Here is a 13,738-nt window from a genome sequence, read left to right as displayed (position 1 = left end):
TGATTCAAAAAGAACTCAAGCTGTGGCCCCATCATTAACAAAGACAAATACAAGCAGCACAAAAGGAAAAAGTACTTGCAAAGCACAATACAATAAAAGGCTATATTCTTTAACATAGAAAACACTCTAACAAACTAATAATTTTTAAAAATTAAAGGACATAATAGACTGATCTCTGAAAAGAAATTCAAATATGCTTCAACATGAAAAGAAGTAAGATCATTTATTTGTAAGGCATAAATTGCATTTATCAGCAAGTAACAATAATGAATCTAAAAACACAATTATAGTGGCACAGACATAGTGACCTAGAAAATTAATATAGACAACTGTTCCAGAAGAGCTACACACAGGTGCTTGAAATTGCAGGTGAGAGAGCAATTAATTCTGCTTTACGAAGCAGGGGAGGAGATATTAAGCATAAATGGCTAATTCACATGCATAATGGGAATTCACCTAAACTCTCCTTGAATTTACTCATTTAAGGGCATGCCTTCGGGCTTTTTAGTCCCTCTGGGTACAGCTTTCAGAGTTGTCATCCCCTGAGTCCTTTGCTATTCTAAAAAGGCATCAGAATAGGACTAGAATCAGCCTGTCGTGATTAACCATTGTACCTAACAACTGGAATTGGAATAGCTTCATCCTGGGTTCATCTCTTTTTTTGACCTCAATTGTAAATGCAATGGCCAACTCCTTGGTAAGTACCTGAAAAGCCCTCATGTTCTAATTGTGGATCTTGTGGATGAAAAAGGGACCACATGTTAAACCCCGGAAAGCTCAGGAGACTGAAAATAACCACATAGGATGGCGTGAACATAAAAATTCCTAACTAAGGTGGGCCTTGACGGGAAGTCACATCTTTAGCCAGTAGCTTCCTTGACAAAGGTCAATTTTTACCTTAAGTGAGCCTGTCTATTGTCTTTTTGCATCTAAGATAAAATGCCCTTGGAAAGTCAGAGTAATCCCTTTTTTCCAGACCAAAGCAGGAAACTACAGAATCCCACATTGTTTTTCTTGTCCCCTGATTACAATCTCTGTGTGTTGTTAAAAGTGAGCTATTAACTATGCTGTACCCACCTATGGAGAAGTACCTGTCTCTCCAATTTACTTTTATCGAATCCCAGGGATTTCCCCACTTTGCTTTCTCCCACCCCCTTAATCTACCACCAATGAATTTCATGAAACCCTCCTCCTTTGATTCTAAGTATAAAATAAACTGCAAACTGCTATTTTGTGAAGCATTTTTTCAATCCATCAAGATTTTTGCTTCCTGGCAACTGTTGTCAGTTTGGCTCAAATAAGCTCTTATAAGCTTTCTCTTAGGCTAGATGTTTTTTCGTCGACAATCTTATAATCAAAAATTTATCCCTGATAAGCTGTCATGATTTTACTGCTTAATACTTCAATTTCAGGATATATACTCAAGACCAGAAATAGTCCTGACAACACCATTCTGACTACATTACACATCACTCCACTTTTAACATAAAGAGCATGATAAAAAAAAAAAACCTCATTTAAAAACTTGCATATAGTGGACTTTATTCTAACTCCATCCTTTAAAGACATTCTGTATCTGTTATTTAAACTGTATTTTTCACGTTTTTGCAAACTAGGGAATTGGGTTGGGTAAGTCCTTCTGAGATGAAAACAACATACTAGAAAATTTTGTGTACAGTGTTCTGACTTCCTCTAGACTCTAAAAACTCATGCTTTAAAGCAAGAATGAAATAGCTTTCCAGAAAGGCATAGCATTTTCTAAAGAAAGAGATACTTTTTTTGGTGTTCAGAAGTGAGGTTGATTAATAAAGAGTAAATATCGTGCTGGTTACAAATTTTCTTGTTACTCCATTTTTCTTGATTGACGACAAATCAAGTAATTTTTAATTCTATTAAGAGAACTTACATAAACATGAAGTTATTAATAGGATTTGTTATGGAGGGATTTATAACTCAGTTTTCAAAATGTTTAAATTGATTAAAAGATTCAGAACTATTAAAGACATTACTATATGTCAAAAATAATACCAAGTTATTGGCAACCTATGAAGTTTGGGAGAAAGTTTGCTAGATAACATTTGGGAAAATTTGAAAGAGGAGCAGTTTCCATATGCCCAAGGAGGAATTGCTTGAGTCAGGGGCGGATACATCAACAGAGAGGGCTGATGAAATGAAGCCTGAAATGGGTGGGTGAGGTCAAGAGACAACCCAGGCAGGAGGGTCCTCAGGCAGCAAAAGCATCATTCTCCTCAAACATCTCACTTAGCTCAGCAAATTTAACACTAAACATACTTTGACGCCATCTGTCCTAGAAGAAAAGAACTTTCAATAACTCAATTTAACTGTATAACTACGCAAATCAAACAAGCAAAACTCTTGCCCAATCCCTGTGGGAATAAAACTTGAGTTTTTCTTTGAACACTAATCTTACTCCTTTCAGATTAGTGTGAGAAGCAAGTTTGGGGAACAGGAAGACACTAGGTGTAACTGATTGCCCTCTATTGGTAGTTATAGCACATGACACAACTGGATTAATGTTTAGGCAGAGAGATCACAGTGGTTTTAGTCATATAACAATAGTTTATTCATTGCCTTCTATGAATTTGTATGAGAGTCTTCCAAACTAAGGTGAAAAATATCCAAACACCTTACAGGTTCTTTTCCTTTTTTTTTTTTTTATGCGTATAATTTATTATATAATCAGAACTTCCTAGACATTTCTGTCTATTTGTCTCCTTGACATCCCATTTTTAAGAGGGATAAATGTCACTAAAATGTTTACAGACAACCTAGAAATGGAAGCAGTTTAGGCACAGGAAAATAACTATAGTAAGTTGGAAGTGAGGTTCAGTCCAGAAAGCCCATTTGATAAGGCAGCAAAGTTCAGGCGGCAACAGCAACTGCTCAAAAACAATTGAGGGTAGATTGTGGTGATTAGAGTTTGAGATTACATGAGAAAAATTGCAGAAAAGAAATAGTTAAAAACAAAGGGCACATGAGCTTTTAAGAATTTGTCATGACAACTGGATCATAGTAACAAAATGGTCAAAGATGTAAGTAAAGATAAGAATAGTAGTACTAAAAAACTGCCTAAATATCTCAGATCTGAGAGATATTATCAAATCCCTCCTGACAATTGATGATGAAATCTGCAACTAGCTCTAGTGTATTACTGAATAAATTAGTACATTAATTCATTATTTTACAAAGGCTACATGATCAAGTAGATCTCAACCAAATTAATTTTTCTTCAACATAAGCTCTAACAGGTTATATTTCTAAAATTGTGTCTAAGTTTTGACAGAGGATTTTATTCATCCAGTGCAGTGAGCAGAATCAGATGTATCAATCCACTCCACACTAAACATTTGCCCATAATAAATACAATATAAAAATGATAATAAAGACATTACCATGCTCCTTAGATAGAAAAATAGATAGAAAATATATTATTGATAGATAAATAGATATTATGAGATGCAGTATATGAAAACATAATTTTATATTAAAGTTGAATCCACAAACTAACTTGGCTCCTTATCTGGAGATATATTGGTGATGGGCAGCTCAGCACGTGTGTGGGACTCAGCATGATAGTGTCCCGTGTTTGACAAAGGACCAAAGTACCCGGTTTGGGACATGAAGCTGTTAACCCACATGGAGGGTGGAAATAGCTATTGTCATAGCCCAAGGCTACTCCCTATAAGGAGCTGGTCTTGAGATAGGATGGGGGAAAAATGGGCAAAACTGTACTCAACTTTCCTTTGAAACAAGATCCATTAACCATTATAAAAAACACTTAGTACTACTGACAAACTTCAGGAAATAAGGAAGACCCAACTACCACATCCAAAAATGGGGAAGGAACAAAATAAATCATCAAGCAAACAAGGAAATTTCCACTCAAGATGAGATTACAAGTAAAATTTCAAAACAACATAAAGACTGAAAAAGAAACTACAATTTCAATAATAAAAATACACACTCATGAGAAAGGAAAAAGTAAAGTAACTTAAAATGAATTTAGAAGTAGGCATGCTTAAGATCCTCAAAAAATACATGCAGCATAATAGCAATAAAATAATGAAAAATTATGGGGGATTGGTAGATATAAATTGAACGTTATTACAATAACTTTTATTAGAAAGAAAAATAGAGTAATTGAAATAAAACTCAATAGTTGGAATACATTTGAGATGAGACACAAATGAAAATCAATAAATGAAGAGATTGAAAGTATGAAGCCACGTAACTAGGAAGCTAGAATGAGAAGGTGCAACATTTTCCAACTAGATATATTGCTGAACAGACAGTGTTAAAAGTTATAATGGCAAAGGATATTCAAAAGTAAAGTAATGCATAACTTTTCATTTTGAAAATGCTAAGTTCCAAACAAAGTAAGTTAATTATAAATCTCTACCTGTGTACTACATGTTGAACTGCAAAATGTCAATGATAGAACATCCTAAAGACTACAAGAGGGGAAGAACATCTTCACTAAAAGGGATTGCCTAGATACTAAGTACTAAGAAACTGCATAAATAATTCAGATCTGAGAGATACTTCCAAATCCCTCGTGACAAAGATTGATGATGAAAACTGCAACTAGCTCTAGTTGTATTATTGAATAACTTCATACTGTGGTTCACTATTTTACAAAGGCTATATAATCAAATAATTCTTAATCATGTGCCAGCCAGAAAGAAATAGATGTACAAGAAAAGTCAACTGAGGAATGTTTATTAAAGGATTTCTTTACAGAGTTGTACACAGAGTTACGGGGACAAAAAAAAAAAAGATGCAGAAATACTCAGGGATCTATGATTGGAAGGGAGAATTACAAAAAGAATGACCAGCATGGACTGATAGCAGGCTTCTACAACAAAAGTCTGTAGTATTCCCCTATATGACTATCACCCTATATTAAGAAAATAGAAAAATAATAGAGAATAAATGATACTATGAATAATAGCAACAAAGTCATAAAGATTCTAAAAATAAATTTACAAAAGATGTAAAATTCTCTATGGAAAAGATGACCAAATAGTTTTGAGAGACAAAAGAAAATATGAGGAAAGAAAATAAAATGCATTACTTTATAAAGATTATAAAATGCATTACTCATCCCTGAGTTTTATAAAATTCACTGAAATTTTTAAGAAATTCTTAACAGTACATTGATTATAATATTTATATAATAAAAGCCAAAGTCTCAAGTTCTAAAATTGGAAAGTAGGTACTGATATAATTATTTTAATTAACCAATCAGTCCTTCTATAGAACTTATGTCTGTTATAATCCATATCTGTTCTAAGATTCCATTTTGATATCAATTTGTTTTCCTTTTCTCTCTGTTTTTGTTTTTAGTTGGATATTGATGTCTACTTTTCTGCCTATTTGTTTTTCCGTTTAGGTTTGTATTTAAGAATTATGTGTATATCACTTGGATTCACAAGACCTCAATGATTGCAATACAATAAAGTCGGGCATTTGAGCCAATCTATTTGCATCACTGCAGGAAGCCTCTCCAAGCTTCTCATCTTGCTTCCCTCATATACCTGGCATGCCCATTTTCAACACCTCTGAAAATGAAATTTCCACCTTCTTCTTGATTGGAATCCCAGGGATGGAGTCTGCTAACATTTGGGTTTCCATTCTCATTTGCCTCATGTACCTTGTTGCCATCCTGGGGAACTGTACCATCTTATTTTTCATAAAAACAGAGCCTTCTCTACATGAACCTATGTACTTTTTTCTCTCCATGTTGGCTGTCTCTGACCTGGGACTGTCCTTCTCCTCTCTCCCTACCATGCTAAAGATATTCTTGTTCAATGCTCCGGGAATTTCCCCAGATGCCTGTATTGCCCAAGAGTTTTTTATTCATGAATTCTCAGCTATGGAATCATCAGTACTTCTTATAATGTCTTTTGACCGCTTTATTGCCATTTACAGTCCTCTGAGATACACCTCCATTCTGACCAATGCCAGAGTTACCAAAATAGGACTTGTTTTCTTTCTCAAAAATGTTTTGTTGATCCTCCCTTTCCCTTTCACGCTAAAACAGCTAAGATACTGTAAGAAAAACCTCCTTTCCCATTCCTACTGCCTCCATCAAGATGTCATGAAGCTGGCATGCTCTGACAACAAGGTCAATGTCATCTATGGCTTATTTGTGGCTCTCACAGGCGTCCTAGACTTAACATTTATTTTCATGTCCTACATGCTGATTCTGAAAGCAGTATTGAGCATAGCATCAAAGAAAGAAAGGCTCAAGGTTCTCAATACATGCATTTCCCACATCTGTGCTGTGCTCACCTTCTATATTCCCATTGTCTCATTAGCTATCATTTACCGGTTTTCCAAACACAGGTCTTCAATCATTAGGGTCCTCATGGCTGATGTTTTCCTTCTGGTACCTCCATTAATGAACCCCATTGTATACTGTGTGAAAAGCCAGCAGATAAGAAATCTGGTTTTAGAGAAACTGTGTCAGAAACACAACTGACAGAAATGCTTAACCACAGTGAAAACCTGATCAATAAATGATATAAAACAAGCAGAATGAATCAATAAAGAATCACATAAATATTACTATTTACAGTATTATCTCTCAAATGTTTATTAAGATTGAAGAATCAGTCTTGCAAATTTGTTGGATTAGGATTTAGGCCTAGGGTTCTTAGGTAAATGTAAAGTGTATTCTAGGGTTCCACTTTCACCCAGTTCACTTTACCAGCCTTATAGACACAACATATGCTTGCCGTTTTCATTATGCTTAAAATAATATTCCATGTACTCATTTGAGGATTAATAGTATACATTTGTATGATAACTAATCAGTAACCAGAAGTGCCAGCGATTGCCTCTTTATTTAAAATATCTCCCTTCAACACATAGTTTTCACTTTTATGAGACATGCCTATGCTTTGAGGAATTGAAATTGAGATGGGTAATGACACACACACACAAATACAGAACCAATACAACCAATAAATATGCGCACAGGCAGAGTTTATAAAAATATAAGAAGAATTTAATTCATTCATTCATTTTGTGTCAGTATTTCCTTCCTGAGCATTAAAATGTCACCTTCTAAGTTATTCAGGGTAGAAAATTTCCTTGAATAAATGATGCAACCAGTTCAAAGGAGAGCCATATAAAAGATATATTTATAGATAGGAATGCTAATGTTAATCTGCAAATGAGTACAAATATGGCTTCTTCCACCTCACAGAGCATATGTCAATTGACCCTCCACCAGATAAAATTTATTTGCATGTCTACCAACATGAATTACATCGATCACTATGTTGAAAAAGAAATAATAGGCCACAAATGGGGTCATTTCCTCCCAAAACAGTAAACCAAGACTTAACTGTAACTTAAACTTCTCCCAAAAATGTAACGTTTAACCAGTCAATTTGAAATTTTCTGGTTAGCACTAGTGAGGTAATCTGCATGATAAAACTGCCTTTCTCTTCCCTCCAAAAGAAAATGACCTGGCCTGCAGCAATCCTTTCTTTTCATCTGCTAATAACTTTCTTGCCCTACCTTTCTTCTGCCTTAAAACCCTCCCATTTTATTTGCTGGATGAGATGCTGCCCAATTCCTGTGTCTTTCAATAAGCCAATTAGATCTTTAAATTTACTTGGTTGAATTGTTTTTTTTTGTTTTGTTTTGTTTTTAACTGCTGTTAGTATCTACTACTTACTGAGCCGGACAGTAGCTCAAAGGCAATGAAAACACAAAGTCCCCACACAACAAAGTCAGATAACCTATAAGGGTGTGTTCTAAACAATGCTGAGTTCTCCACTGTAGCACACATTTTTCCCTATAGTCTCTCTAATTTTAATAAAATATAATTTCAAAGGAAGGTTATTCTTGATCACAAAATAAGACTTCCCCCATTAGATTTGGCCTCATTATTTACACAGATGCAGAAAGAATGTTAATTTAACAGACAGGCTTTCTTAAGATTGAAATGCTAAAGATTTCCATATGGAATCTCAGATTGGATTTTTAAAAGCTGCTATTACATATCTAGGACAGGGAGCTATAACCAAGAAGATGTATTCATCAAATTACTCCTTCAGCTGTCTACACACTTGTGCAATATTTTCTTTTCTCAGACTCCCCCAAACAACCCAAGATCCTGACCTAACATGAAAGTGAACTCCCTTTCCATCTCTCAGGCCTAGCCAAGGAACAGGTATTGGGGAAAAAGATTTTTTTTTCTTCTATGCTTCTAGGTTCTTTGGCTGGTCTAATCATCAAGTTACCATAAAACAGATTAATGAAAAAAAAACAAAGTTAATTGTGTGATATGGGGGCCACATAAGAATATAAGGCCCACAGGCTGTCAAGACAAAAAGGTTTATATGCAATCCTGAACTTAAGGAGAAAAGAGGTAGGGGTCTGAGGCTTCAAGGAGAAGGAAGACAATTAACAGGAGGATGGGAAAAGGAAATGTTTGGTAAACAAATGTTTGTTAGGCCATGCAGAGGCAATAGGACACAGAGGACTTTGATCTACAGGCCCTACCTAGCCTTCCTCAGCTCACCACACTAGCTAGTATTCTTTGTAGTTATCTCTGGTAATAGTTTTCTTCCCTCTATCTAAATTCTTTTAAACAGTTAAAGGGGAGGTAATAAGCTCTTACGTCTTTTTGGCTTTGATTGTCTATGGCTCTATATAGTTCACGTACCAAAGTGGCACATTCTGGGAAGACTTGTTCTGAACCGCTTCACAGACTAGTTTACTTGTGTCAATGTGAGAAGTAGCCAAACCTGTAAAGAATTTTTATAAGAGTTTATTTAAGCCAAAACTGATGACAACTGCCTGGAAGTAAGATCTTAAGTGCTCCAAAAGAATAATAGTTTTACAGTTTCCTGTATGCATTTGAAATTAAGGAGCGATCATAGGAAGATTATCTGAAGGTGGGAGAAAGCAAGGTGAGAATTGGATTACAGGATAGTTAATGAGATTATGTGCTCTCTTGAGGGTGGTTACATTTACTTCAAAAGGTGTATTAACCTAGATGCATAAAAACAATGGGCAGGACTTGCTTAAGGCAAAGATAAACATTTTACTAAAGACTTATATACCTGGGGTGTGACTCCCCACCATGACCTGACCAGTTAGGAATTTGTGCTCCATCACTCTGTGAGGTTACTGATAAGCCATGTCTGGGTAAACAGGAATAAGCCTTGTAACTGTGGGGGAAAAGGGGAACAGGGAATTTCCAACTGAAATTTATGTAACATATGCAAAGGTTGCAATAATATGTTTAACCACACCTTCCCGCACCCCAACAGACAAAGCTGGACACAATAGAAGATTCCACTGAAGGCCAAAGCAAATTACAACCTGGTTACAAAAGTATAAAACTTCAGCTAAACAGAAACTCAAGATAGCTGTCTACCCTAGACTCTACCCCGGAAAACTGCTCTGCTAATGTTTCTCTTCTTAAATAAACTTTCTAACTTCATTCCTTTGTGCCTCGTGAAATCTCACAACTTGCAAGTGAGCAACCATGACATTGACTTTCCATAGAACCTCTTTTTCGTCCATATCTGGGAAGGCTTTGTCAACACAGACTCTGTAAAGTCAACCTTAGTTCTCTAGAAGTGACTGGTTATACCTGATTACATGGGCAACATTCATAAGTATGATGTTCCAAGAAAGGCCCTAGTAACATAACTAATTTTTCAAATTATATCCTGATTAAAAATAGGACAAGATCTTATTGCATCTATATGAATAACACATTGTCACAGAAATCAAGGACACTCAAGAAGAGTTTCTGTACTCTAAGGAGTCAAAGAGAATCAGTTCTAACTTCAAAATATTTCACTTCAGATTACAAAAGCAGAGCCTACTAAGATATTATTGGTTGGAAATAAGCTTAAGAGAAAAAGTCTCATTATATGTTCAGAAAATAGAACATAAAGCAACAATATTGCAAATAAACGCAATAAGATGTTACTCATCAATTTATTCAACCCTATGCAATTAATTCTTATTCCACTGGATCTTGGGTTAGCAGGCTTATGAAACTACACATCTATTGACTAAAAAGAGTCCTGGAAAACATGACTCAGCCCACTGGAATACAGGCATTTCACTGGGAAACCAAAAAAATGTTGTGACTCACTTTATTGTGGTATTCTCTTTATTGTGGTGGTCTGGAGCTGAACCTGCCATACTTCTGAGGTATGTCTATAGTCTCAAAGTTACCCAAAGAGTCTATTCTTTGAAGTTTGAAGTACTTGATGCAGTCTTTTTCCATGAGCTCTGACAGGGTTATTCTTTGTCGCAGACAAAACTGTGTCCTGTTGCTGTTTGCAGAAGTTTGATGAACACATCAGAGTCAAACAAAAACTATTTTTTAAGATAGTTAAGCTAACTTAAGAGAGTTAAATTAATCTTAAAATGGTCATTATTAATTTATTACTTACACCATTCAGTGTAAAAAGTCTAATAAGAGTTGATAACACAATGCTACTGACAAGTAAATTTGGTTGTTTCTGTAGCATACAAAACAAAACAATAAAGCTGTTACAAAAAAAATAAGTTTTAAATAAAATATCCCTAAAGACAATGACATAGCCTATATTCAAGGACAGTGAATGTTACATCAGACTTATAAAAAATAAATAAGGATAATTTTTACAGTGGAAACCATATTGATAAGCAACATAATAATCATGGGAAATAATATGCATAATATGTCAAGAAAATACCAAGACAATACCAAAAATATCAATTAAAGACCTTCAGGGAATACGGAGTAGGCCTAGAAATCTATATTTTTATAAAACTCCACACTGAAGTCTGATGTGCATGCCAGGTTGAAACCCATTGTCCTTGCAGATGCTAGATGAAAGTTAAATTTTCAAAACTTCTCAATTTGTATCAGGAAACATCTATAAATTTAAGAATAAAATCTAGTGAAGGAGGCAGACACAGAAAGGCATCATTATCGTGCACTGTGACACTGCTCTAAAATTATTCATATGGCATTCTGGGATCATGGATGAAATGAGCACAATTCTGCCAGAGGGAGCAGAGGCTTAAGGGGTGTTTTCCTTAGAGGATTTATTCTTTCCATTTACAGGGGTTGGATGACCCTCCTTGGCTCCAGTGCCCTTTGAGGTTTCACCACAAGAAGTTTTCTTTTTCTCTGAGTAGAATTTGCTGAGCTGGAATCACCAAAAATTGTGGGACAATAGGAGAGCAGCAGGGAGGCAGGACTAGATTCTGAGGTCAGGAATTGTTGCACCTACATGGTAGTGAAGTTTTGGTGCCTGCATACTTTCTCTGTTTCTTCTTTCCTATGATATGTGGGTCCAATGACTTAACCAACTTACTGGTACGAGCCCTGATATTAATAGCTACCATTTAACTTTACAATAACTCAAGCAAGAAATCCACATAGTACTTGTGTGACTGCAGTGGCCAACTGACGAAGGTGGTTGCCATCATTCTGACCCTCTAAAACATCCAGCAATTCTGTTAATGCACAGTAAAAGCCCAGAGTCCTGCCAAATAATGGCAATCAAGCAATAGGCCAGAATCACTGACTGAGCAAAGAGAGAAATTCAAAGCTGGTACCTAGACCTGGCTCTTGAGTGACATATTTAGAGCTATTGCCTTACATGTTACTATAAATTGGTGCAGATATATGAGACCACAGAATTTGTAGTAGGCATTGGTGAGAAGGCACTAGTTTCTTTCTCCATAGTCTTTCCTAACTCAGCATGCTTCTTATTAGGTTTACATTTTTGCTTTACATTTTTCCTCCCAATAAATAAGAAAGCAACCTTATGATTCTAACAAAAAGCCGTCTATCAGTCCATGGATTATAAATAATTGTGTGGAGGTGGGTATTTTATAAATTGTATTTAATCATATAATTTAAATGTAGAGGCCTCCAAACTGAGGGTATAACATTGTTCATTTAATGTATGTCAGTGTCTCTCAAAATGATATCTGCTTAAATGAGAGACTGTGAAGATAGAGAGAGGATAAAAGCAGCAATGATGTCAAGGAGAACACAGTATACACTGAGTTACTCTTATTCCAAGAATTTGAGGATTAATCTGTAGACAGGATAGAAACAAACATAAACAACCACAGAAACAAACAAACAAATAAACAAACAAAAACTCCACAGCATTCCAAGTAGCAGAAACAACAGATGTTGCTCAAATTTTATAATATTGAAAATGTCAAAATCTGTCTTAGGTTCCTCTGGAGTAAAGGAAAATAACTTATACTATTCTTTAAGAATATATATCCTTCAAACAAATTACTGCTTTTCATTGCTGTACACTTCACTTCAGATTATCCTCTGGACTAATAGTATGGAAGAAGGAAGCTTTCTGGTGTGTGTGTTTATGGGATAATAGACCTATCCTTCAGAAATAGAGGACTTAAGTGGGAGAGTAAAGATGTCCTACATGCTGGAAGTGTAGCCCTTAACAGGAGGTTCATCCAATCCCCTGTAAATGGGAAGAATTAATTCATTGAGGAAAACATCCTGAAGCCTCCTCCCCCCTTTGGCAGAGCACCTTTGCAGTCTTCATAGACTCCACTGCCAGACCCTCTCACTGCTCCTCTGTTGATGAACTGTGCCTCTTCTTTAGTCAACTGATCTTTATCCCTCCACCCGTGTCCTCATTGCTTTAACTGGATCTCTTTTAAAGTGACCCCAAGCTGGCATTCTTGTATTGTATTCCACATTTGGTACCTAAATACACATACCTTTGAATCTAAATGGCTGCCTAGCTATCCCAGTTAACCTCAAATTTTACTAGGAAGCCATCAGACTAGTTTATTCTGCACCACAGTTACAGTGAGGACATATCAAATGTTCCAAGTGGGTTTTCTTAATTTAAAAAAGACATTTTCATATTGTAAGTTTCTTATGTAAGAGAAATATAAAAGTAAGTATTTGAGGATGCAATTTCATTTTGTTATTTAACAGCCTTATTGAGATGCTAGTGACATACAATAAAATTCATACTTTTAAGTGTACAATTCAATGTGTATTAACAGAATTGTACAACTGTAACCACTATCTAATACTAGAATATTTTCTCAATGCAAAAATAAATTTCATATTCACTAGCAGTTACTCCCCATTTGTACCTTTCCCCAGTCCCTGAAAACCATTAATCTACTTTCTGCCTCTATGAATTTACCTGTTCTGGACATTTCATAATAATGGGATAATGCAATATGTTGTCTTTGTGACTGGTCCCTTTCACTTTGCATGTTTTCAAGGTTCACTTTTCTTGTAGCATATGTCAGTATTATACTAATTTTTATCAGCAAATTTAGTCCAATTGGGTTGTGTACAAGTATTTTTTGTAAACACATGCTTTCATTGCTCATGGATATATTCCTAGAAGTGGAATTCCTAGGTCATTTGAATTTTATGTTTAAAATTTTGAAAAACTACCAAAGTGGGTTCTAAAGTTGGTGATCCATTTCACAATCTCACCAGCAATGTGAGAGTTCAAATTTTTCCATACCTTTGCCAACAATTGTTATTGTCTGTCCTTTTAATTTTAGCTATTTTATGTGTGTGAAGTGGTATCACATTTTCATTTTTACTTGCATTTTTCCAATAACTAATGATGCTAAGGATATTTTCATTCTTATTGTAGAGTTGTAATAGTCTTTTACATACAATTCATACAAATCCAGATATATGATTTACAAAAACTTTCAT

The 13,738-nt window shown here is 35.3% G+C and overlaps 1 protein-coding gene across 1 annotated transcript; it reads left to right on the top strand.

Moving 5' to 3' along the window:
- The first annotated feature begins 5,563 nt into the window (after positions 1-5,563).
- LOC109436907 (olfactory receptor 51A4) lies at positions 5,564-6,505 on the top strand. Its single transcript, XM_019715786.2, has one exon. The coding sequence runs from the start codon at positions 5,564-5,566 to the stop codon at positions 6,503-6,505; it is 942 nt and encodes a 313-aa protein (XP_019571345.2).
- The last annotated feature ends 7,233 nt before the right edge of the window (positions 6,506-13,738 follow it).

The sequence above is a fragment of the Rhinolophus sinicus genome, linkage group LG06 (genome assembly GCF_036562045.2).
Source record: "Rhinolophus sinicus isolate RSC01 linkage group LG06, ASM3656204v1, whole genome shotgun sequence".
Taxonomy (NCBI): Eukaryota; Metazoa; Chordata; class Mammalia; order Chiroptera; family Rhinolophidae; genus Rhinolophus; species Rhinolophus sinicus.
The sequence above is the reverse complement of the archived record's forward strand: the minus strand, read 5'-3'. Positions and strand labels throughout refer to the sequence as shown.